This window comes from Micropterus salmoides, unplaced genomic scaffold, assembly GCF_014851395.1.
Source record: "Micropterus salmoides isolate LMB-PRFRI ecotype aquatic unplaced genomic scaffold, ASM1485139v1 Ms_hic_scaffold_16, whole genome shotgun sequence".
NCBI classification, from domain to species: domain Eukaryota; kingdom Metazoa; phylum Chordata; class Actinopteri; order Centrarchiformes; family Centrarchidae; genus Micropterus; species Micropterus salmoides.
The window spans coordinates 23,360,715-23,388,587 of NW_024040707.1; the positions used below are offsets into that span (position 1 = coordinate 23,360,715).

Genomic DNA, 27,873 nt, shown 5'->3' on the forward strand with positions numbered 1-27,873 from the left:
AGCAATCTGGATTCATAAATATCTATCTTTTAATAATTTAAAACACTGTGTGTAGCATTGCATTAATACAATTAATGCTGACAAACCACAAGAAATACCACAAACAATCACAACATCACTAGCAGCCTCTACTGGCCTCCACACAACACCATGTAGCACTGAGTCTAGCTTTTTAAGTATTGTGTTATGGTGCTTTGAGGCACAAAACAAGAGCAAACACAGATCATATTTCGGAGTTTCTGGCAATGGCACATAATGAAAACAGAGAATGGCAGATGGAAAAATCCTTGCAAACACATTTACCCTCTAACAGATACCAAAAAACATGTGCCTGTAGACAAGGACACGTAGCAACATCTTTATTTCATCAGTAAGCATCAGTGTTTACTTGAAACTTGATCTTAATTTCAAGAAGCACAATACCACTGGAATGAGTTGGAGGCTACCCGTTGTCAGTGCTGTGGTCTCGTTTGTCAAAGGTATTTGGATCATTTTCTCAGTGATGTATTAATGATGCATTTTGTAGGTACTGTGTACTATATAGTGGAGGCTGATAAAAATTGGGAGAGACCAGTGTACAAAAACATTTCAGTCATGGTATGATTAGATATCGTTTTTCTTGATAGAAAACATATCCAATTGCATATTTGAGGTTTTGTTGGCATGTGCCTTATCTAAAATACAGACGAAATATGCAGTTTTATATGTCCATAAATAAAATATTTGATATCTTGTTCTTATTTACTAGGTCAGGAGTCTCCAAGATACTAAATATGTACCAAAGAACAATTTCACAAAACCTGTTGCAAAATAGTCATGCAAGCATATCCACTAACTGTGGGCCTTGTGATGATGTGACATAAGCTAAGAGGGGGAATCAACAACACGTTGGAATCAAACCAGTATTACACAACTGACTCTTTGTGTCGCTTCACTGATCTGCCACGACATGACGAGTTTATCGATAAAACCAGAACTTGAAGTGCACGTGGGCGCCCCTATCCTGGCACAAACAAGCCCTCAGCACAGCTATGAGACTCCCTGTCATCTCGAGCACTCAGCATTCCTCCTAACACTTTAGGACTCCTCTCTTTCTCCACTTTCTGCTCTCAGTCTGCGTGAAACATACATGTAAGCCCTCTTTCCTGGTACAAACAAGTGTTCCCAAAAGGCTTGGGGTTGCAGTAACACTGACAACTTGAATGGCTCTCCCTCACCCTGCCATGACCCCCATGTTCGCATTTAGACTTGCTTGTGAATAGATGCCCACAGGAGGGGGTGATGAGAATGTACCCCTCAATTTAATTAAACTACTGAACACGTCCCATTGGCACTGAAGGGGTTAAGAAAGGCCAAGTATGCACTGGGCTCACAACAGAGAGAAATGTAGAGATTGGGATGCATGGTCTTTTTGTTTATTTTGTCTGTGCTGTTTCAATCATTAATAGCACATAAATCATAGAACTACTTGATGGGAAAGTCAGCTGGTGGCAAATCTTCCTCTTGTGCTCTTTTGTAACTTAGGGGAACTGAGTATTTAGACACATCTAGAAATCTTACACAGTATTTATTTTTGAGTAAGGGACTTTCTACAGCCTTGAGTTTACTTTGAACCTCCAGAGTCTGGTGTGCCCAAGGAAGAGCACCACTGCTCTCTCCATCTCTCCCTCTCTCTCTCTCTCTCTCTCTCTCTCTCCCGCTCCCTCTCTGCTCTAAAGGCGTGGTGTGTAACAGACTTCTGTTGGGCAGCTGTTGGAAGCTAACTGAAGGAGCGTCAGCCTTTAGAGCGGAGTCAGTGAATCCCCTCATCAATCCGGGCGGAGCGGCACTCACTCTGCGGCGAGGTCACCCAGCTGCTCGGTCAGACCCTTTTACGCACTGAGGGAGCCACCTGAAAACGCAGATGTTGACGTCGTGAGAAGAGGGATCCAGTAGTTTCCCCCCGTAAATTCTCCTGGAATATTCAGATTGATTGTTGGCAGCACATTTTGAAATTATCAGCTAAAAGCCGGAAGACATCTCCTCTGCAGAATGAAGGGATTTACACCTTTCTTCAAAATGTTTCTTATTGCGCTACTTGCCGCCAGCGTCTCCGCTACCAAGTTAAATGTACCACGGCTGAGACTGTCATACAAAGGTAATTAAGTGGTCTATCTATCTATCTATCTATCTATCTATCTATCTATCTATCTATCTTTTTTTAAATTGTCTCCATCACCCTTTTCTGTGCACGCGTGCCTTACAGGTGACATTAATTGGTGATCTTGAGCGTCTCGTGCGAAGTATTCGGAGTCTTCCTTACTTGTAATAATACCATTTATTCTGTGATTATTTCAAATGAACATCCTCCTGTTCATGCTTAAATACTTACTTTTATTTATTTGTAGGCTACTTTTATCTCCACATAGCTCTCTAACACTTATTCTCTTTGCGGTGGTGCGAACTGGAAGAGTTAAATCCGGGTCGATATTTTGGCTACTGTTTTGGGGGTTTATATGTTTTAGGAAGCACACATACATTAATTTGTTGGTTTCCAAGTTGAAACCGCTCTGCAGTGCAGGCGGGGTGTCCAGCCAGAGGACATTTGGCTGAGGTTCATCGTTCTGTGGTGGGAGACAGCGCGTGAGATTGTCTCATTATAAAAGTTTATTAAGAGTGGCAACCGCAACTAAATATCTAGGAAGAATGTTATATAATTATCTTTTATACCGCGGTATGGTTATTAGCATTATGTCATTAACTCACAAATGTATACATATTGCAATGCTTAATTGCCTCATGGAGGTGGATTTAGTCTGTCACACAAAGTTCAGACCATCCAAACCTTCTAATGACCTTTCACCTTTTAAACACTCAAAAAAGTAGTTTCTGCTGTTACATCCTGAATAGAAGTGTGATTAAACTGACTTTATTGGTTGCAGGCTTGGTGTGTATGTGCTGCTGAATAAAATACTAATACTAATACTAAAATACTTTAAAATCTCACCAACATTACCATATATAGTATATTGTTGGCCTTAACATACCATGCCCTATCTCCTCCTCTCTAATCTAAGCTCTGTTGTTGGCCATGACTCACTCTGGTTTAATGATAATAAGGCATTAAAGGACCCAGTGTATGCATATCTGTGTGTGTGTGTGTGTGTGTGTGTGTGTGTGTGTGTGTGTGTGTTGTTGCCAAACCATGCTCATTGTTTCATTTCACTCAGGCCAGAGTGGGTCCGCAATCATCATCACTGATAGATATCACACAGGATTTCCTCAGTTCAACTCCATGTTTTCAGGAGAAAAGTCACCATGTGAGTTTACTGGTCTTCCTGTTGGCTGGACTGGAATTACCGCTCAGGGGGGGGAGACATACTGATAAAGTAAGAGAGAACAACTGCAAAAGCTTTCTGAATACATATTGCAGCAACAGAAATACAACTGCTTTATACTCAACTTATTTGTTATTGCCATGTTAGCAGCAGGGCCTTAGGATGGAAATGTTTGTGGGTTATTAGATCTGTTGGTCTGACATGATATCTTAAAAAACTGCTAGTCATATTCATGGACCCTGAAGCTTTAGATGACCCCTGATCTCTCCTCTAGAGACACTTCCACGGCAAAATGTCCACATGTGCACATGAAATATCCAAATCGAATGGAGAAATCACCATGACATTTTATGAGCATATTCATGTTCCCCACAGAATGAACCATTTCCTTTTTTAACAGTATACACAATGTGAGCTTTCCTCTTGTGCAAAGTTTATATTTTGGCCTAAGGGGGCCCTTTAGGCCCTTTAGGCCCCATAATGAGTAGTTTGCCATGAAAATTGTTAGTAGCTTGTAACATTTCTGTGATACTTTTGTGTTGTGGGATGTAAGAAAATAAACATCACATTAACTGACATCACAGAACGATATTTTTGGTCTTTAAGAAATCAGTTTTAGGATAGGAGGATCCTGCAACGCAACTGAGGAATGGGTGCAATTTTCTAACAAACAAAGACATGCCCTGGGCAAACACTAGTAGTGGAAAAAGCAGTGCCCAAGATTGTGAGTCACTGCTTTTTACTCATGTTCGAGCTCTCTTTTCAAAGTATTCCACAGATCCATTTTCACTTTGATCTAGCAATAAACAGCACCATATTAAACCAGTTTTCTTCTTCATTACAAAAACATTATGCATTATGAGGAGCGTGGGAATAAACCTTGCATATAAGATTTTCATTAGTGAACAACCAGTTTCTCGCTTCCTGTCTAGATGACCTCGACTCTGACCCCACAGTTTGCCCTGTGCTTTACATAATTTCCCCCAAGACACTACTCTTTCTTTAAGTCATTACACATTACTTCTCTGTATGTATCGTCTGCTCACTCTTTTGTTTAATTTCTCACTCCTCTGTCCTTTCCCCCCCTCTGTTTGTGTGTCTTTTCCTCTATCAACCCCATTATAGCCCAGAAAAGCCCAGAGGGTGTTTGTATTCCCAAGAGGATGAAGAGGTAATTTAGTGACAGGAAAAGCTGTCATTATCTCATTTCAATCAATTAGTGGGTAGACGTTAAAGCAGGAAGAAAGCTATTTTTACCTCCGAGCGATTAAAGTATTTGTACTCCTCTCGTATCCTCTCGTTATGTTTGCTTCAGGCATGCCAGTCAACACTGATGTAGAGATTTGTAGGTAAAAATACGTCTAAAACTGGGCTAAATTTTGTTGAGTGTCTGTCCTTGTCTTTTTTAGACACACATTTAACATATACCCATCCTTTCATGAGCATTTAAATGACTTTTGATGTAAAGTACTCCTAAAAGCATTATTGGGTACACTTAGGCAAATGAAACAAATGTCATTTGTACCTTGACGTGTATAAAAAAAAAACACATTTCCACCAACTTCAGCTTTTTTTTAAACTTGCAAATAACACAAACCAGTCCTTTCTTGGAATTTCTTTTCTTTTCTTTTTTTTCTTTCACTGTCATATGACACAGTGTTTATCAAATATGTTATGAGAAAATTCTAATTCATTATTGTTTAAAAGCCTAATTTGCAATTCAAACTCTTGACAACAAAAGTGCGAACGTGTGTGTGTGTTCATGACGAGGTGACATTGAGGCATCGAGGTATGTGATGTGCGTGTGGTTGGCTGGACTCCCAGCCTTCTGCCAAGCATCTATACTAGCTCCCATCATGCATCTCTGTCTCTGTATGTCTTTTATTTGTCTTTTTCTCCCTTCCCTCTGCCTGCTTCATTTGTTCATTTGAATTTCCTTTGTCTGTTTGTGTGCAACACACACTGACTTGAGACACACACGCTCTGTCTAATACAATATTCACTTTGTCTCGCCAAAGGCGGGGGGCCACTTGAAAGGACCAATGCACACACCAGTGTCCTATTTTCATCAGATTGCATTAGTTCTCATAGTGAAGGGTTCTGTTTGTTTTCACTTACAGCGTGTGAATTAATGAGTTTGTTTTCTCAGTCTGCTTTGCCCAGATGCATACATACAGACGGGTGTTCGTTGTTCTTAGGCGGAGCGGGGTAATCTGTCACCGGGAGTCAGTTCCAGAGCTGCTGGAATGTAGGGCGTCTCCCATCCTTTCATCTTTTAGCTCTTTTACTTTGTTTCTCCATATATATATATATATATATGTAATCGCTTTTCTTTTCTTCCTCTCTCTTGCTTTTCCTGAGTTCAGTTGAATTGCTCCCAAGCCTCTGGACTGATCTAAAATCCAGCAAAGGAGAGGAAAACGAGCAAACAAAAGAGGTTTAGGTTTGGTAACCAAGCCGACTGGCTTGTTGGACACATGGTTTTTTAGTAGGATGTATATACGCTTAAGCTCTAAAAAAATATTGGAAAATTAAATATTAAATTTCAAATGCTTATGTAAATTCTTAACATATAGTCAAGGGAGTCAACTGTATTTATAAAGAGATGCCTTTAAAGAAATTAAAACAGTTTGACAAGATCTTTAAGGTTTCAAGTGTAGATGGGAGGGCATCTTAATGTTACATAGATGCAGATCTGAAGTTTTGTATGCAAGTTTGTGTCCTAAACTATCCACCGGAACACCCTTATAATGGAATTTAATTTTTATGTCTTTGAAGTCTTTAGTGTGTATTATGTAAGCAATATACCCGACAAGTTTACGTCCCATGAATATAAGGGATAACACTGAGGTTAGGAACCATTGTTCTATAACAATCCATCCGTCTGCTTATCCTGCGTACAGCTGACATCAGGCAACAGGCAGGATAGGTCTGGACAGCTCGCCAGGCGATCCCAGGGCTGACACATATAGACGGAAAACCACTCACATTCACACATACAGGGCAACTTAGAGCTGGCAATAAACCTATATCTTTGTGAAGTCGGGAACCAGAGCACTGGAGAAAATCCATGCAGGCAGAGGAGGAACATGCAAACTCCACAGAAACACCTGGATCAGGGGTGTCCTGTCTAAAAGTTAATCCACACCTTCCAGCCAGTCAGAATCAAGAATTTTGCCTATGGTATAAATAGAATTTTACACAACTGTTCAGCTCTGAGGTAACATCCTCTTAATGGACAGTCACCTTAGGACAGTTGTTACTAAGTAACAGCTTCTCTTTCTTGTTGAAGTAGTAACGTTTATTTTAAGATTGAGAAATATTTCATCTAATCTTATGAAATCTAGAAACACAAGTTTCTAGAGCATAAAGCGACACAATATTATTAAACAAAGTTTTTTAAATTGCTAAGGATTGTATAAGAGGGATGACCAACTCTTAACGGTTATTATTAGTTTTTTTAGTTAATTCAGTGATAGGACTAAGAAATCCAGATGATTTATTTAATTTAATAACTTAATTCAATTCTTAGAATGACCATTGGTATTTTTGATGATATATCATTATTGTAAAAGACTGGCCGTATCCAGAAAATATATTTTTATGAATAATAGCCTACATACTGTGATCAAAGCTGCATAAAAGTGTTCATGAAATTGTGTCCATGAAATTACCCATATTTAGAGGTTTTCTGTCTGGTATGTAGACCTGCTGACAGAGGAAACACACTACATGTTTCTGACACCATATAGAATGAAAAGTGTGTGTGTGTGTGTGTGTGTGTATGTGTGTGAGGTGAGAGAGAGAGAGAAAAGAGAAAGCCACAGTGAGTATGTTGGCTATAGATTTCTGTATGTGCTGAGGTGTAGGTGTAAGTGTAGGCGTTTTTTTATCTGTCAGTTTTTCAATCTGTAATAAAGGCTTTACCGTGTGGATGTCTGTGTAGGTGTGTATGAAGTGCAAAATATGCATGTGTGTGACTGTGAAAGAAAAGAGACACGATGCTTCTATGTGTGTGTGTACTGAACCATTGAACCAGTGTTTGAAGCGAACTAAAAAACAGACATCTGCGTGTCTCAAAGTGTCACTAGTGCATCTCTGTGGTGATGGTGGCCTAGCTAGATCATAGACAACACACAGATGGAGGAATTAGAGACTGGGAGTGAGAGGAAGAATTGGCAATGTGTGAGAGATGGGGAGCTGGAAAAAACGATTGAGATTAACACAGGGCCAGATCAGAGAGCACAGATGGAGAGGAAGCTGGGGTGGGAAGAGAAAATGTGCCTGGGATGTTTGAGGGAAAAGAAAAAGGACAGAGTGAGTGACAGAGGAAAAGAAACACAAAAGAGAGAATTCACACATCAGAAAGCCACGAAGAGGTCAAAGATAAGAAAACATTTTAAGTGCGAAATCTGTTATAAAGAGCGGGTAAAAATATCTGTCCCTGATGGTTTCTGTTAGGTGAGGTTGAAGCTCATTTCTTGGCAGAGCAGATTTGAAATGTACCTGGAACAGGATGGTAGTTTAGGTGGTTTTATCTACAATTATATAAAATAGAAACAGGTTTCTTTGAGGCTAGTGAACGCAGTTTTCTTATTATAATCCTCAGGGAGAGTTTGAATACATTACACCTGAACTATTTTTTAATAAATGAAAAACATGTCCAAGAAATGTAAATTATATGTTATAAATTATTGTTTGCTAAAAACTACAGTGCCCAGCTGTTTGAGAAAATTAATTAGTCTTTAACAAAGTGCCATAAAGTTGGGAAGTTGTTAAGTATTGAGTCTAACAAGGACACAATTTGTTGACAGTGAGAAATATGTAAGGCCAGCCCTAGCACTTACAATGTTCAGCTGTCACTAGTGAGTCAGGGTGTCTCTGGATAGAGTCAGGACCTAATAAAAGTTGTTTACTTTTTGAAAAAGTCAATTATACAAAGTATACAGCTTGACTACCTTTGGGTAAAACGCCTATTAGCTACCCCCGGGAGATAAATCACATCCCCTAAAGCCCAAAGATAGACCGGTAAACCCCTGCTGGATTCAAATGCCTTAGTTTTGCTGCAAAACATGTAAAGATAAATACTGCATTGATACCCCTCAACGGTCAAAGAAGGCCCCTACATGGCTCGATTGCCTGAACATGTGCCCCTAATTCTGGCATGAGTCAATGAGCTGAAAGATGAATGGAAAAGGAGAATTACCATGAAAGGGAGGAAACATCAATGAATTTCAAAGAACACAGTGAGAAGAGGACATAGTGTAAAGAGAGGGAAGTAATGAATGAAATATCTGTGTATGTGGAGAGAAAACAAATGATGGATCCATAAAAGAGTGAATGTAGGTGAAAGAGAGGAAAAAGCGAGCATCAGATGGAGATGGAAATACCAGAATAGGGCAGATAAAAAGAGGTCATGGAACCGTGGTGGAGGGAGATAAATAGATGAAAAAGAGACAGAGAGGGGCTAAGAAAATGAAAAGGTCAGGAAAAGACAGGAGGTTGAATGCGTTGAGAGAAAAATGAGGGAGACGAAAGAATGACAGATCGATGGATAAAAGAAGAGAGGCTAACCTGAAGGCTGAAGGACACTGGTCCCATTGAGAAGCAATGGTTGAGGGTTCAAGTCCCAACAATGTGGCATTGACCATCTGTCATGTAGATTACTAAGTACTCCTCTTACACTCAGGAGTTATGGGGGATGTGAATGTCGGTGTGTGTGTGTGTGTGTGTGTGTGTCTTGGGCACATAGCGGGAGTGTCCTGTGTCTCTTTATGTCTACTCACTCTTGTTCATGGTCAAGTTAAAGACTAGATGTTTGTGTGTGTGCGTGCGCGTGTGTGTGTGTGTGTGTGTGCCTCAGGCCAGCCAACACCAACCCCAGAATCCACAGCGATGGCCATTGTTTTGACAGGAGTGTTACAAATCACAGCAGTTGAAGTTCACCAAGGGGGGTTCAAGTCCTGAAAAACTATTTATCTAAACTTTCTACACTCTGCCACACCCTCAAGACTGATCACACAGAGCAACTACCCCCCCGATGTCCTCAAGAGGCCTGACCCACCCTCTTCTCTGGTACTGATCTGATGTATTGATATCTACTCTGTTTCATTGTATTTCAGCTCCAAGTACTACATAAAAGCCCCTGTTTGTGGGATTTTTATTTGATTATGGGATCTTTAAAATTAGACACTGACATGAACACTGTTTAGCAAATATGTTTGGTATAGATCTTTCAGGTGGGCAGGTTGCCATTTCGGTTCCTGCAAAATGAAAGCCAAAATAATGTGAGACTGGGGCCCGTTTCACCAAATTTTCACCAAACGTGCTAACTGCAATTTTATTTTTGTTCATTTTGATATGTTTCACTCATCAGAACAAAAAACACATTTGCGACACATGAGTGTGCAAGCAGTGCTCGCTGACTGCTATTGTGAGTAGAGCCCCTTGTTTGAAAAATATTTGTCTGTGTTTGCTTGACTGTCTCTAACTTGCCCACAAACATTTGGATGATATGACGGAACCAATCTGGAATTTCTCAAATGGAGTATTAAAATCAAAGTTGATATAACGTCCAGGGCTGTCCACCCAAAGTTTTTAATGCTTTCAACAAATTACAGTCTCATAACAGCACCTTGTGAAAACTTTGTGCTCACTTGGACTAATGTTGTACTTGGCCTCCTCCTGTACATCGCTGTCAGCCAAGTGCATGCTGGGTCTTGGTGTTGAAATGACATATGCCTTGCCAGTGTTGTATATAAAATCTTATTGTTACAGCTTGAACATCCCTCTCTCTCTCTGTATGAGATAGATAAACATCCTCAGCTCTGCTTGTGTATTTATTCACTGAAGGCATTAAAGGATTAGTAAGCTTTTCTTCTTCTTCTTCCTCTTCTTCTTCTACTGGATCTTCCTGCAGAGAGCAGCAAGCACACAAAGAAAGCAAAACAGAAAGAAAAAAACTACTAGGACAATTACACACACACACACACACACACACACACACATGCACTCACACAAACCAGTCCAAAGAGGGTTCTTCTTGTCTTCTCATGTCAATTCAATGTCCTACCATTTTGTACTTGGCTCAGAATCAATGCAAAGTGATAGAGAAACAGGCCAGAGGTGATGGGAACCCTCTTTAATGCAGGATGGGAGACATTACATGTCACACACACTGAGGTGCTGCGCCCCCTGCCATTGATACAAACTCTCCCACTCTTGCAGCAATTAATTAGTTCCACTGGAGCAGCTGACAAAAAGAGCAGAGTAAAAGGGACAGCTGCCAAACACAAACATCACAGTTAACTGATACCACAGGGAAAGCTCTGTTCAGCGTATTCACTTAATCAGCTAGAGAACATACTGTAGCATCAGCTATACATTCATGCTTCATTAAGTCTATGATTCAGTCATAGCCTCCCTCCTCTTTCCTCACTAACATACAAAATGAGAAGATGGAAGATTTTTTTTGGCACTGCAGTTGTTTATATTAGCCCTTTTTCCTAATCTGCATACATAGAGAATCTTCATCATTGTCATTCTCGGTTTAAAATGAATCAGTGCTTGAAGTGGACAAAAATAGGTGCCAGTAGGCACTCTCCTCTCCCTTCTCTCTATCCGCCGACAGAGTTTCGTTTGGGAGAAGTCCCAGTACGACAAAGAGTTAAATGTCGAGGTGCCGGTACTGCGTACAGGCGCGTACCACCCCACTTCAATCACTGAAACTAACACTTGTTCAACATAATTTCACAAAATAACCTAGCTAACAATTGATTTGCCCTAAAAAAAAACACTTCCCAAAATGAAAATTTAAACTAAAAATAAAATAGTCTTGACTACCTCAAAGAAGGACTGAAATGTACTAAACAGAAATTAGTTCATGCGTTCACTTTGCTGCATTCAGTTAACAAGGCATGAGGCCAGCAGAGAGTTGGCTGTACTATTTGTGCTTAAACACATAACAGCCAACCCAGTTTTATAGAGTTGGATGCTTTGGATGAGGCATTGAAGGAATGATGGATGGAGGGATGAAAAATAGTATATAGTATGGGCACGACAGATGAAGTGAAACATGATGAGGAGGAAGCAAGGAGGGAGGATGACATATTTCTGAGGCAAAGGGAGGAATGCTGAGATTAAGAATGGAAAGAGGCAGGGATGAAGAAAATAGGAAGGAAAGCTTGGGTTAAGAGAAGTGTGGTTTGTCATGGATCATTTTGGCTGAGAGAGATAAAGTGAGAGAGAGGTGTGTGGTACGGGTGAGTTATAGAGTAAGAGTGGATGGAAGGAAAAAAGATGAAAGTGGACGAAAGAGAAAGATGGATAGACAGAAAGCAACGGGCCATCAGGGAGGGAGGAAGATAATGAGAGAGAGAGAGAGAGGGGAGGAAGATATATGATGAAATGAGGGAGGAAGGAGAGGCAGAGGAGGGTGAGGGTTGATGAGAATCGAAGGTGATGAGGTAACACCCTGCTCTGTGTTTTGATTGGCCCAGCAGGGAAGATCGGATAACAGGAACTCTGATAGGCATCCTGAGACAGCGGAGAGAGAAGAAGCTTTGAATGTGTGTGTGTGTGTGTGTGTGTGAGAGAGAGAGAGAGGGAGAGAGAGAGAGAAGAAAGGGAAGAGCGAATGGAAAGAGTGAGAAAGAAGAGAGAAAAGACAAGCTAAGAACTCAAAATAAGACTATAAGGTCACTAAAGTTTTTGTGTGTGTTCCTTCTTTGGCACTTGTCTCACTTCTCATGGTTTTATCACATGACCGAGGTTGTTAAAAATGTGAGCTGTGCGGGTAAACTGACATCTCCAGTGAGGAGCAGTAACAGGTTGCCAGGAAATCCCAGGATTTACTCTGTCATGAGATATCTGGCATTTTGCATCTCTGCCAGGACAAATCCCTGTGTATTTAAACAATGAATACACAGATATCTGTAGGTTTTATATCTTTATACATAATAAATGTAATGTGACAAGATGTGAGTGACTGCAAACTTACTTGAAATAAAAACTTTAAATACAAACTTTGCAACTCTATAATAATAGATACAGTAGTAATATATGCCTGTGTGTAACTGCATTGATATGCAACACATGACTATTAAAATCAACACTGTTCTCTGAGCTTGTTTCAAGACGTATTTGCAAACAGAAACCTGAATACAGAAATATGATAAGAAAAACTATAAGATGCCCTTGCAACATACTGTATCTCTAATGTACCAGACATCAGAAAGAAACACAAAATTCATCAATTCATAAAAAAATATGTGTGATAGTTCTTCTACAGTTGAGCTTTCCTTCATCTGGGGCTGTTTTGTCTTTTACACCTGAGAGAGAGAGAATAAAGGTTTCCATTTAGAAAAGTTTGCAGTCCTGATCATGGATTTCAAGTATAAGAAAACAAAGAGTCTAGAGCCATGTTAGTGGATTCTAACATGTTGACAACAACATTGCTGACATGCTGATGTTTAGTAGGTAATGTTTATCATCTTCACCGTGTCAGATTAGTGTGTTAGCATGGGAACATTTGCTATTGACCTGTAATCATAAAGTACAGCTGCTGCTGTATAAACAATTTGACAAGTAACATGTTTGAATGGACGATGGTTCTAGAGAAAAGGTCAGGGGATCAACCCATGGGGATGATGCAGCAATGATCCCATAGTTGTCAAACCATTTCACTCAAAACCGAACATGTCAACCTCAGACAACATTGCAGCGTTGCTGGCATAGATATAAAACACACTCTGTATTTTAACTTTCTGCACACTTACTATTCTGATATAAATGATATGAGCTAAATTCTTCATAAGGATAGATTGTCACATTGACAATTGATAACTATAAATGCAAATAAACAAAAGTAACTTTTGCACGAGTCTTTTCTAGTATGTACAGAATGTATGAAAAAAATGAAAAAAACAACATGTAACATTTAGGTCACAGAGAGATCTATAATGTAGGTAACTTGTCCCGCCCTAATACATATCTCACAAAGAAGCATGTGAGGAGAAAGAATGAAGAGGATGAGTGGGAATATGAGACCCGGGAGAGGAGGGTGAGGAGGAGGTGGAGAGGGAGTAGTGAGAGGAGGAGAAGCACTATGAGATGACTTTTTGTACATGCGGCAGATTCCAGAAATACTTGACACACTGCAACAATATACAGCTGAGATCTAATGATACCCTGGGAAGCCTGTCAGTGGCGTAATGAGTCTAATGGGTGTGTATTTGTTTGCGAGTGTGTGTGTTTGTGTGTCAGAGCTCGTGAAAACAAAATGTCAAAGAGCAATATTTAGAGACTGACAGTTTTTGTCAGCTGAGATGGGAAGAGGTGTGATTGAACCAGGGGCATGATGGTGTGTGTCTGGCATGAATTTTGTAGCACAGGGGGTCTAATAAGCTTCAGATGTGTCCTCCACTCCCACTGAGCCAACAGTAATACTGATGCTGTGTGTGTGTGTGCGCCTACATACATATACGTGCATGTGTGTGTCTGCAGCTTAACATAGCTTACACTCTGCCAGTGCCCAATTTGTACATTAGAGATGGCAGCATGATATTTGGAAGTGAGTTTTTTTCATTCTCTGCCTTATTCATTGTAAATGCATTTCTTCTGTTTCTCCTCTTGAACCCACATTCACTCTTGTTTCCAGACCTGTCAGTGCAAATCTTACTTTTAACCACTTGTTGTACATTTGCCTTTTATCACCAAACGCATTCATGCAGTAATGCTGCCCTCCATTTCATCACACGGATCCTTTTTATCTCTAATCAGAAGTTTGATTACATTTCATTGGTCCTTGGGTGATGAAAGGACCATGTAAGCACCCAGATAAAACAAAAATATGCAAATAAGCAAATGGTCTTTCAACAGCAGTGTGAAGTAGATTGCACAGTCCACGTTTGACTCCCAGATTTGACTGACACAGGGACATGCCTCAGCCTAGCTGGCTAAGCTGAACACTTACAATGCAAACAAATCTCAGAATAGATTATTGCATACATACGCATCTTTGAAGTGGCAGACTGCATGATGCAATAGCTGAGGTTTGACACGTACAGTGAAACCAGATGCTCTTTCGTGTGTCGCTTTGGTTTGGCACGGATGCTGTTTGTCAATGCAGCGTCGGCTGGCTGCCCTTAGGGAAATAAGACGCATTGGAGACAGATGTTGAAGTTTCCCTATGGATGCTGTGAGGGATTTTGTGGCTCTATAGGTTCTTAAGACACAAGATGGATAAAAAGAGAGACAAGAGAGAGACATACCTTGCAGCAAAGGAGAGAGAGAGCCAGGAAGACAAATGGACAGACATGAGAGAGGAAATTGAACACATATTTAGAAGTGACTTCAAGAGAGGAAAAATAACACCAGAGAGGAAGTTAAAGATGGATAGACAGACAAGACAGAGCACGATGGAGAGTGGAGAGAGGTTAAACGGATAGATGGAAGTGATGTGAAGATGGATAGACAGCAGGAGAGAGGTTGGTGAGAGGTGAGACAGCGGTGTGGTTTCCACATTGAGGTGATGAGCTGCTAGAGTGATAACAAGCTACAGATGGAAGCTGTTAGTTCACCTTTCCCCTCTGTTTGTGTGTGTGTCAGTGTGTGTGCTACTGTGGTATTTATGTCCTTACAGTGTTGTTGTTTGAGGGAGATTTGTGTATATTTCTGAATGATTTATAAGATACAAAGGTAGAAAGAAAGAAGAGAGACAGGAATCTGCTTCCAGGCCTGGGTGTTTTAATGAGTGTGTGTTTACAGCATGAAGGACTAAATGAAACAAGGTACAGTGTGCAAGAAAGCTTGAGGGAATCAGATAATTACCATTTATGGGTGAAATGTCAGTATCTGGATCTTTGAAAATATTGTCCATAGTGATCAAACAACGATTAAGTAAATACTGAAAGATTTGTGACAATGTTATTGTGCATGTTAAGCAGCTAATCATCGTTCAGAGACACACAACGTCATCTTAAATTGCAGTTGGAAGCGCTCTTGCTTTGTTTGCTGTGAGTGCCAAAGTTTTTTTTATGGAAAGGTATGTGCTCTAAAGTTACACCAAGCACCCCTTTGGTGTAACTTTGGGGCGAAGAGTAACACCACACTGTTCCTGTTCTGGAAGAAAGAGGTGCTCCTTTGAACAAAATGTCATGGCAATCCATCAAATAGATGTTGAGAGATTTCAGTCTTTCCCAGACATTCATGGTCCTGAGCGGATGAATCAACTTAGTCTTTGGTGAGCACTCCGACAGGATGAATTTGATAACCTCTGACTTTGTCTAGCGCCACCATCAGGTCAACAGTATGTCCAGTATTTTTGTTTATGACTAAATACTTGCAAAACTGATGACATTCCAGTTAGCCTCAGCAGTAATTTGTGTTTATTGGCAATCTAAGGTTCATGTTGGCATGCTGGCGTTAGCAGTTAGCTCAAAGCACCGCTGTGCCTAAGTACAACTTCACAGAGCCGTCAAATAGAAAGTATGTATAAGCCACATACAGGCATGAAATGCAGGGATAGAGAAGGAGTATGACATGCAACAAAGGTCCCTGGTCAGAATACATCGTTACATGAAATGTGTCGTAAACCTTATACCATGGGACACCGCAAAGTTTTAGAGTTTGATTAGATTTTTTTTTACTTTAAATCTCTATTTACTTAATTGTTAATAATTTTGATAAATATGGCAGATCTACTGAGCCTTGTTGGTGGGGGTCAGATAGTGTTAGCGCACTCTCAAATTGTATTTATATTTTACACATGGCTTGATAACTATGCTGTAGTAACGTGGCAGTATCCATCTTCGCAGTCTTTCCTGTCAAAACAGCAAGTTGTGCCGTGAAAATTAGACCTCCGCCTAATACATACTCTATCTGTTAAATGTCTTAGCACACACATGTATATCCACATGTTCTTCCCTCAAACAATATCTTGTCATTCGTCATCACTCACTCTCCGCAGCCAAAGGTCATCTCAGGGCTCAGAGCTACATGGAAAAAGTTGAACCTGTGGAGACAGACAGTCATCAGCGGACGATGTGTCAGGCTGTCTACATGTTCTGCTGATAAACTGGGTCATGAAAACCCATATTAGACCATCCAGCTGAACTGTCTGGCCTCTACATGTCTACTGGTTTCAGTGCATGAGTGCTAATGTTGAATCTGCGCTAGGTGGTGAACTATTGTGACTTTATCGGCTTTTCATCAAACAAGAGTTAAAACATCGAAAACATCTGTTAAAAAAGTCACAATGAAATGAAAACATCAAATTACATAGAAAAAAACCTTTAGACTGAAAAAGCACATTATGCAATGACACAGTATCTAATGTAAAACAGTTCTAAAATGTATCTCTGTCTCACTTTTCTTCTGCTTATGTTGTCAGGTCCAATCAATCCATCATATACCACGACACTCTGTCTCTGTATGTCATGTGGTTTTCTCTGCCTATTTCTTTCCCTCCTCATTATTTTCAGACTTGCTGCTAAATCTTTCTTTCTCTATCTCTCTTCCTCCCTCCCGGCAGTATATCACTCATGTCTTCTTGCTTGTGTGCCTCCTTGTTATTCTCTTGCCAGCTGCTTTAAAGTTTTATATCCAAACCTTCATCACTGTCTTCAGAGGATTTTTTTTTTGTAACAACATTTAACAGGTTTCAATGCTGGTTGATCTCAGCGGAGGAGAGTGTTTCAGCACAGTTGCTGGTTCACCATGGTTTTGATTTGGCAGCTGTAAAGACCATATTAGGGAGTAAATATGAAAAGGAAAACATGGTAAGTCAGATAAGACACAGTTGTGTTTGTAAAAATCTGTATGTGTGTGTATGTGTTTGTGCCTGCAGGCAAAGCAAGACTGAAAAAAGAGTAAAACGCCGGAGGCATCTATTCAGCCCCGTATCATCCCAAAGTGTGTAACACACCCACTGGTACAGAGAAAATTTAGTCAATTGACCGACAGTTAATCATTGATTAATCAGTGAAATAATTTATCAAGTGAAACTGCAAAACATTCTCTGGTTTTAACTTTTCATATCTGCTTTTCTATGTTCTCCATCATATTGAATTGTCTCTCTCTGGGTTTTGGATTAATTAATAAACAACATTTTATATTTGACAGTATGCAGATGTGTGTCTGTGTGGAAGCTTATGAGTTTAAGAAATTGAGATTCCTAATAAAAACACACCATCTGTGTGTATGCAAGGCTCCAGTGATGGACAAGGTGTCACTGGTACACGGGGCCCCTGTGCTTCACTCACTCAATACCCTTACTAAGTGGTGAGAGACTGAGCCTACTTTCTCACCGTGTGCATGTGTGTGCAGGTTAGCGTGTGTTGGAGGAGGAATAACGAGTGTGACAGACGAGTGATGAGAGGTAGACAGAAAACCGATTGAGCCAAAAGATCCTCCACTGAAAGTTTGGCATTCCTAAGATGTATTCTCACACACATATTTCTCTCCTCATCTCATTATCCAAAGATAGAGAGAGAAAGAGATAGAGAAGAAGAAGAAGAGTCAGGACAGAAAAGGAAAAGTAGTAGAGGAAGATAAAAGAAGTGTTTGTGTGAGAAAGTGGAAGAAACTGTGGGAGGCTAAGAGGCTGAAAAGGAGCGAGCTTGTACTGGCATATAAATGTGTATATACGTGTGTGTGTGTGTGTGTGTGGGACGCCCTACGTCTAGCTGAACTTGAATTCAACCCGGTCTCTACCTCTCCTGCAGAGTCCTTGCATCAGCCTTTTGACTTTGATGCTGCTGCCATATCAGAGAAGTAAGCCAGGGGTAGGCTGGTGTGCACAAATGGACTCCTGCTCTCCCATTGATACATATTTACTTAAATGGGAGTGTGTATCGTGTGTGCTCTCATAAAGTCATGCAATTCAGAAACTTAACAGTAGTAGTTTGACCTATTTAGCATCACTGGATTGAAATACAGTTGTCATGATCAGATGGATTGACTTGGAGTAGTATGAAATGTTGTCTGTTTTTGCTACATTCTATCACAGTTACAACACCAGCTACTAATTAATTTAAGCATTTAAGAAATTTAAAATTATTATGCATAATTATTTTGTGTTTCATATATATACACCACTTTGTCTGATATGAAAACTTTGACTTGTCAAATAGTAAGTTCAAAGCTGGGGTAAGCACCACAGAGAACTGGCAACAGGCAGCTAGATTTTCAAAGTGTACAACCAAAAAAATCTCATCCCCTCCCTTCAGGCGTCCCTCCAAAGCAACTCTCCCAAACTACATTTTCATGTGCAATGAGGGCCCACCCCAGCTTTAACCAATATCATACCAGTTTGAGAGAAAGAATGCTACTAACATCTCTCGCTCACTCTCTCTCTTAGCTCCCTGCTACCTCTTGTGCACTACGAGCGTAAGGAACATGAACGTCTGTCTGAATGGCAAAATGCCATCACTTTAACAGAGAGATGAAGCCAGCAATGTTAAGTATTCCACTTCTGGAAAGGGCTTCAATTTTGCTTGGCCAATTCTGAATCTGATCTGATTCTTTCCAATCTGAAACAGCATTAGGTGGTTGGGTGTGGAGGGGGGACAACCAGCAGGTGCAGCTGCCACATGCAAGGCTGATTAGCGCTCTGCTCTTTTGCTATGAGTTGCAAAAATGTTCTCACAAAACACTTAACTTCAAAGGACTGTAAATTGCATAAGCCCTCTTTGTGAACACTCAGCAAATCAGGATAATTCTAACTAATGATATGGCTTTTTATTGATATGTGTTGTTTTTTTCCCTTTCATACATTTTCTTTTTTTTGCCATGTGCAGTTTATTTTTCTTTGTTATTCAATTTCTACGTTTGTTCTATGTTCTCTTTTTGATTTGTATGTTCTCCTGCTGGGACTATGCTTTGCTGAAAATAAAACTTTTCATCAGTTTCATTCGAACTCGGAACCTATCGGCAGTCGTCTGACAACAATAGCCTCTGGGAGCAACGTTCAGTGTAGCCAGCGAATATCTGGATAACGCATATCTTGGCCAACACCACCTCTTTCGTGCACCGGTCATTGTTCACAGTCTGATTAGCAATCTCATAACCCAGCCGCTATTGTCTGACAATGACTTGAATGCAAATACAGTTTTAAAAAGCCAATAAAAAGCTCTGTGGTTCTGAGATAGATAAAAAGTTAAATCGTTGTCAGATGATAGCTGATTGGTTCCAAGACTGCCTTTTGGCTGATGCTTTCCACCTCTTTTGCTCTACACATGGACCATTTACCTGTATGCAACAAAAGCCCACTCAAACATGATTGGTCAATATGACTCGGATTACATACAGTCTACAAATGGAAACCAGAACTCCGATACCAAAATCTTGTCCCTTGCCTACAGATTCTGCATTCATACGCAGATATCTGTTCATGGTAATTAAGTTGCATTGATCTTTCCTTCCTCCCTGCATCATTATCTCTGGTACTTTCCTCTCTACTTCATTCTGCTTAACTAATATCACATTTTCTTCCACCATCTCTCCTGTGTGTTTCTTTTGAAAGCCATTGCTCATCCTTTTCTCTCCTCTCTCTGTAGATCTGCTGTCCACCAACAGGTCTTCTGTTTTCAGCGGTCATCATGGCCAGCTCTCTGTTACCGCTGTCTTCCTGGATGAGTATCGTGACCGCCTCTTCCTGGGAGGGAAAGACGTGCTGTACTCTCTCCTGCTGGGACCTGCCAGCAGTGAATCCAAAGAGGTGAGGTTTTTCGTGACACTAAATAATATGAGTTTAAGGTGTATTATCTAAGTGTTTTAACATGCTTAATTCTGCTCTGCTCTGATGATGGATGTTTTGTAAAAGGTTAGTTTCTGTACAGTCTTTATTCATCATTCCATTTTGATTTATGTTGTAGTTACTTTGCAAGGGGTTTCAATCTGTAGGATAATATATGACTTGAATGGATAGGCGTAGGATTTTGTGTTTTTCCAGAATTCCCCCTTTGCAGAACATCTGCTAAAGCAGTTTCTGTCATAAATCAACGATAAAGACTCAAACCCAAACAGCCATTTAATTTTATATAACTGCATCACTGAAGCGGTAACAGAAAACATTGATGGAAATATTAAAAGCTTAAAGCTTGTTTAAACAAAGTTCAGTTTTCAAAATAAAAGAAGAATGGATCACAAACCTGTTTCCAGGGTTAAATATGTGATTTCTGACCAATCAATTCTGAACTACTGTAAACATGCACTGCATGGAGAATATTGTGAAATGTATTTGAAATTTCATTTTACATTTACTGCAGTACTATTGTTGGGTTTGTTTGCACCTCTTGTTCTATATACAGAGTTGTTGTATTCTAGACACATTTAATAGCTTGCTTTCTTTGCCAAGACATTTCTACAATCTTGTTCCCTTAGCGGTGCAGGAATACCTGTAAAAGTGCAGCTTGTTGTAAATTAAACCTTGTTTTTCCATCTATGTAACCCTGTACACTTTTGTGTACATTAATTTGTCATTAAGGCTTGTCAAACACAGTGATTAAGCTGTGAGAGCTGCAATTTCTTTGGCTCTCCAAAAAGACATGACATCAGATGAATTACGATCCAGAAGTCAGATCTGTTACTGGAAATCCACTGTCATCAAACACTAACAGAGAGTAGCAGAAAGAATGCTACCATGCTTCTATCATGATTTCAGATCTACAAATATTGGATATTTGATTTAGAAAGTTAAGTGTTTAAATAAAGTCAATAAAGTGCACTCATTTTGAGAAGAATCTCTGAGTTTTTGTAACCGATGTAGTGCTTTGGCATCTTCTTTAAGTCAAGAACACCGGGTATGTATGTTATATGTATCTCATATTAGAATGAATGAATTTAATTTTAGTTTTGTATATTATTTATTATAGTTATTCAGTGCAACAGCTCACATATTGTCACATGTGACAAAGGACCAAGGAAGCACACAGCTTTAAGTAGGAGGTGATGTTCCCCACAATCTTAATAGCATTGAGCTCCAGGTTGTTCTGGCTGCACCAGGTCAACGAATGGTCAGTCTCTCCCCTGTAAGGAGAATCATCCCCACCAGAGATGAGCCCACTGAGGGGGGTGTCATCCGCAAACATCAGGAGCTTGATGGACTGGTGATTAAAGGGGCAGCTATTGGTATAGCAGAGGGGAAAGAACGCATCCTGAACAGGAACTGATGCTGATGGTCTGGGAGTCAGAGGCATGTTTTCCGAGCTTCACATGCTGCCTCCTGTCAGATAGGAAGTCTGTGTCCAGAGCCGGGATGAAGGTGTTAAAAGCAGATCTAAAATCCGCATACAGGATCCTTGCATAGGTTACCGAGGAGTCCATGTGCTGGTGCTGGAGCAGTGAGGATGAGGTTCTTGGCAGCAGTGTGGATGAGGAGCTGGGCAGAGAGAGAGGCACAACTACGGCGATAGCCACGCTTCTTCTGGAGGGCCTCAGGGTGGCTCTGGGGCTGGAACAGGCAGTAAACTGGTTGGACCCAAGCTAGCAAACTGGTCGTCAGGCTGTTGGCTAGAAGGCAGGCAGGCGTGCAGGCAGACAGGGATAAAGGCAGATGACTAGCAGGTGAGGTGCAAATAGACAGGGTTGCAAACTAGCAGGTGAGTGGGGAAGCTGTCGGCCTGGCGGATGCGAGCAGGCCAGGAGTCAGGCAGGCAGATCCTAGCTGGCTGGTTGCTAGCAGGCATGGATGCAGGCAGATTACTAGCAGGGTGGGGCGATGGCTAGTGGCTAGTGGCCTGGATGCTAGCAGACTCCGTAACTGCTGGTTGCTAGCAGACATGGATCCAGGCAGACTGCAAGTGGGCCGGAGCAAAGGCTAGTGGCTAGAAGGCAGGTTTCTGGCAGGACAGAATCTGGATTTTCAGGGTGTAGGCTCATGCATCCCAATCTAATTGACTAGAGTGAAGGATGTGGCTTGCGACATGGGAGCTAGCAGACTGGGAGTCAGGCTGGCAGCTAGCATGGTGGAGGCTAGGCAAAACACACGGCAGGCAAACACGCAGACAAGGGTAACAAGCAGGGACACTGGACACTAAATGAAGATAGACCAGGGAAGCACACAGACTACACACACACACACACACACACACACACACACACACACACACACAAGCTGGCAGGATGATTACACACAGGTAAAACACATTATGCAATCACAAGGAATACACAAACAGGAAGTAAGGTAAAGCAAGACACAAGAGGCAGACACAGAACTGCAAACCAAAACATGGACAAAACATGGACACATGTTTTGATGTGATTTGTGGAGTTAGGGAGTATACCTTTCAGTTATATCTTGTGAGTTTTCTGAGAGTTTTTATGGAAGGTATCAACACCAGGGAAATGAGCAGATTTAAAATAAACAGGATTTAATTTCATCTCAATGTGTACATGCATCTCTACAACAATAAGTTCTGGGAAAATGTGCAGCATATACAATATAGTCATGTTCAGTGGAGTGCCCAGTATAATCTTTGTGTCATTAAACTGGTTTCTACTAAGCACAGAACAAAAATAACTATAAAACAGAAAACCCCATTGTGCCTCAGCACTTTAGCTTAGAACAGCAGTGTGTGTGTACACATGTGAATGTGTGTATCTGTGCTCATACAAACGTCAAAAAGACTGTGTACATAAATTCCCTGTTCACCCAGTCAGTTTGTGTCATCACAGAAAGCCAGATGTCGCTCACCTTTTAATACTTCTCTCATCCTCCTACTGCTCTCTGTCTTGGCTGGTGATCACAAACGCAGCTTGTTGATACTCTAGTTTGCTGCAAGCCGTGAGGCTTAATGTCTGTGTTTCTATCAGAGCCAGCGTTGTGAAATCAACATCAGTGATGCCAGTTCAATGAAACAAAGTTTTACAAGATGGCAAACGTAAACCAGTGCTGAACGGAGGAGGAGTGTTTGCCATCACAAAGGTAATGATCAATCCAAGAAAACATGTTGATGTTAAATGTTGCTGTGACAACCAGCGTTTATGTGACATTGATGATGAAACCCACAGCTGATGTCCACATCATTTCGTAGAATTAGAGCCTAAAGATCTTTCTGACATGAGTTCAAAGATGTTTTAAAGGAATAGTTCAGCATGGGAAATTTGCTCATTCACTTTCTTTCCCAGTGTGAATTTAGAAGACCAACACCCATCTCATGTTTGTACGGAACTCGGGCCAGGAGTTGGTGAGTTTAGCTTAGTGGAACGACTGGAAGCAGTATGAAACATCAAGCCCGTCTCTCTCCCAAGTAAAAACTATTCCTATCAACACCTAAAACACACGACATACAAATTATTTTAGTAATGACATTTCTGTTTGTGTACAGAATGAAACAATAGATAGAATATGTTAAATACGAGCTTTAAAGGTGCTTGGAGGCATGTTTGATGTTTGAACTCAGATGAGAGCTAGGTGTATCCCCCTGTTACCTGTTGGGTTGAATGGCATCCTTGCTCCTTGCTCATTTCGCCATCTCTCAAATGTTTGCTGCAGCTGTAGCAACACAAACTCACCTAATCATTCTGTATTAAAAAAAATGATGAAAGATTTTTGAAAACATAATGAACAGGAGTGAAGTCTGACTAATACTGCTATGGGATCAGAATTTTTCCGTTCACATCAGAAAGTAAATCATTGCCAAGCAAACAGCAGTTTTTCTATGCTTTACACTTTTCTGCCCTCCACTCTGTGAAAAACATTTGAGATTTTCATAACCAGAGTGAAGTTGTAAACCACTGTGAAATCTATCACACTAGCTTGTAGTTTTCCAGCTCAAACTCTGCCCACCAGAGCTAACAATATATCTGGCATAAAGACCTAGTTTGCCACCCGTTCCGCTATAACTCTGACTAACAGTGTAATACAATTGGAAATGGCACTATGGTGTAATTCTAAACACAAGGCTTCGGTTGAAGACTAGCCAGATGGCATTGAATCACTGCACCCAATGTGTTTCCAAATTGGATCCAGTTCCTACTGAATCAAATCTGGGAAGTGGAACAATTAAAATTAACAACTGGAAAAACTAAAGCAAAGGCCGATTTAGTTTGTGTAAATGTTTCTTTGGACAGAGTAAATATTCTACTTTCTCCTTGCTGATACATATATAGGTATGAATGGTATTTGATAGACCATCTTAGTTTATTGTTTATAAAATGTTGGATCTTATTTTTTGGGGGGTGGGGGGGGTTTGGCCTGGGATTATGGTTAACACCTGTCAGGTTTTAGTATGTTCAGATAACTGATTTATTTTGCTTATTGTCTAGTAACATATCTTGTGTTGCTGCTTCCTTGTTGATTTTGGAGATGGTTTTTGGCTCAGCGTGCTTAGTGTAGCTTAATTCTAGACTAATCCATTTGGCCTCAAAAGAATACAATGTAAAAAATGATGTGTTGATAAAATCAGAGGTTGTGTTGAAAGGGACGACATTTCTTTTCTGAGTTTGTTTTATGATTTAAGAGTTCAAAGGTTCTGACAGTGTTTCAGTCCAATATTTTAATCAGGCAATTCCAGCTTTGTTGCATTCTGATGCAGTCAAAAATAAACTCATCACATCATGATTCCATCTCTCTGCTTCTGCCAAATTTTGCTTTGGCTCAGCAACACTGAATTGACAAAAAGACTGATGGTTTTGTGCATAAATTACAACTGAGTTCATCAGAATGGAAAAGTATGCTTACATCAACACGTTAGCTTGTGTCCCAGCTATTTTACTGCTTTTATGTACCAGAGATACAAGTTCAGTGCAAATAAATAATATACACAAAAATTGAATTGAAAGGGGATTGTATTTTTATTGTGAAATATGAAAAATATGATGAACGTAATACTTATTTGATAAATGTTATGTACCTACAAGCCAAGCCACATAAATGTTATGTACCTACAAGCCAAGCTGGGTTAACCCTGTTTCCAGCTGTTGTAATCTGAACTAAAAAGTGTGAAGTGTAGTGGAGGGTTTTGATCTGTTTGGGTTGTTTAGCAGCTGGCACATGAACAAAGATACCATTTGATGATTTTTATCTTTTCATGGCTTTGGCTGACTTCTAAAGTATTGTGTCTGGAGCTACTGATGTTTTTGAAGGACTTGTTTATTCACAGGGGTTGTTAAAGGTTATGACCAATTCCAGCTTGAAGTTTAAAGCACAGGCTGGCCTCACACCATCCTGCTTGGCTCGCTTGTTTCCAGCTCTGGAGAGATTTTTTTCGCAGTTAATATAAATCCAAGTTCAAAGATCAAAGACATAACACATGAATTAAGGGTGGATTAAAAATGAAATTGCACTTTGAAGAGAAAAGGTCACATTAATAAGGTGTCGAGCAACAGTTAAACATAGAAAGGAACACAGAGGGCCGGCGCAGGTCGGCCATAGTTCCTAAAGTGAGCGGAACAGAAAACTTGGACAATGAATGGAATATTGCAGTACACAGACTTAAGCCTTTGTCAGCCAGGTTTTAGGCAGGGCCTGATTTCACAGTACATCACTATCAGTCAGGCATGCTGTCAGGCTGCTTTAGGTCAGACAGTGTGTTTGAGCCAGGCCTTTCAACAGGCACACATTTATATCAGTCCAGCATCATACAAAAAAACTGGCCCAGATATCTAGACCATTTCAAGCCAAGTTTTAGACTAATATATTTATTAATTTCATTCAGGCATGAAACAAATGATTGATTCTTGTGGGTTCCCACAATTGCAAGCCAGCTTTTAGGCAAAAGCAGGGTGTCAGACAGACCCTCCAGTCAGATAGTGTGAAGGTGGAGCGTTTTCACTAATAAAATTCTTAAATCCAGAAACATACTTCGATTTTGTATACATATGCCCTTAAATGAATTGTTTTTGGAAAATAGATTTATTCTCTTTCTTGTTGAAAGTGCCATGTGCAGGGTGGAGCAGCACAGGCTTCAGAGGCAGCTGCGACAATGTTTAACAGCAGGATGAGAGGCTAGTAAACCACTGTCCCTAAGTTATTCCCCACTGTTTATCATCATGTTACTCATAGAAACAAGCACCATGGCACTGGACATAATGAGCCCGAAGCTCCTTGTGGAGCTGGGATGTGTTCACACACGTGTTAACAAAGGAGGGATGGGCAGTTCTTTTATTGCTGGTGGTATCATTTCTGATATGTCATCTTACACAATGAATTTCTAAACAATATGCATTTATTTTACAGACAGGGAAATGCTTCAATAGGCAATTGAAGACAAGAGAGTATCAATGATGCGTTTTCTGCTCTGTATTTTTAAAGAAACATGTACAAAATATCCCTTTCCCTTGAAATTAAAATCCATGTTTGAATGTTTTTCTGATATGCATTGCATGTCATCCCTACAGCAGTATCTGTCCCATCAACGACAAAAAAAATGTGTTTTGTAGGTATTCTTGATCATTTTTAAGAGTTTGTCATTTGGAAAACTATTTAAAAATGTTGATGACTCATTCTGTACTTGTATTAATTTAGCGTCCGATGAAAAGATTTCTAATCATTCTGTGAAGCTGCTGGAGCACAGTGTTTCTGGAGCCAGGCCCCAGTGATAACAGTCCAAAACACAACTTTATTCACAGATTTTGGTGAAACTGGTGGACAGATAAAGGGTTAATTGATTTGCTTCAAATATTTGGTTTGAGATGTAAATGTTAACGTAAGTAATAACTGATTCATAGTTAACTGTTAACATTGGTCTCAACAAAATCTAACTTTAGTGTTGCAAAATAACATTAGCACATTTATATATTAAAAAGCAAGCACAACCCTGTTGTAGACAGCTTTACTGTTTATGTGTTTGGAACCTAGAGTGTTGCCGTATTTGGCTTGGGTCTCAGGAGAACGGGGTGTGTCTCAGGGTGTGCCCCTGGTGGGTAACCTGATGGTACTTACGGCATCCTCTTGTTGGCTACACACATTCATGTCAATAAAGGTAATTGGCCTTCACCACGACTCTGAGTGAGATAAACAATATGGTGTCAGGAGTGGGATTTCCCTCGACGCGACCACGTTTCTGGAACAACTCTCCCGAACCGGTAGGAACGGCAGAAATCTATGTCAATGTTGTGTCAGGCCTGCACGAGGAAGGCAAAACATCAACATGGCGGATGGATTGAGACGTCCAGACCCACTCGTCTTCGATGGAAATGTGGCAGAGAACTGGCGTAAGTTCGAACGGGAATATGAAATATTCATAGCCACTTCACACAGCGATAAACCTGCCAAAACAATAGCCTACATACTCCTTAACCTGGCAGGACCCGATGCTATAGAGTGGGAGCGCTCCTTCAAAAAAGGTGAAACAAGAGCTCCAGAGAATGCAAGCTCTGGGAGTCATTGAACCTGTAGATGAAGCCACAGAATGGGTCTCCAACATGGTGGCCACATATAAAAAAGAGGCCGACGACGTTCGCATATGTATAGATCCAAAAAACCCAAACAAGGCGTTAATGCGCCCCCACCATCCCATGCGCACAGTAGAGGAGGTGGCAGCACAGATGTCAGGCGCTACCATATTCTCTGTACTCGATGCACAAAGCTCTTTCTGGCAAATCAAACTGGACT

The 27,873-nt window shown here is 40.5% G+C and overlaps 1 protein-coding gene across 1 annotated transcript in view; it reads left to right on the forward strand.

Moving 5' to 3' along the window:
• The first annotated feature begins 1,732 nt into the window (after positions 1-1,732).
• Positions 1,733-27,873, forward strand: part of sema3bl (sema domain, immunoglobulin domain (Ig), short basic domain, secreted, (semaphorin) 3bl) — a 71,903-nt gene continuing 45,762 nt past the window's right edge. Inside the window, exons 1-2 of the mRNA XM_038723005.1 lie at positions 1,733-2,137; positions 19,874-20,034. Coding sequence (XP_038578933.1) covers positions 2,032-2,137; positions 19,874-20,034 — 267 coding nt within the window. The 5' untranslated portion in view covers positions 1,733-2,031. The remainder of the gene's footprint in view (positions 2,138-19,873; positions 20,035-27,873) is intronic.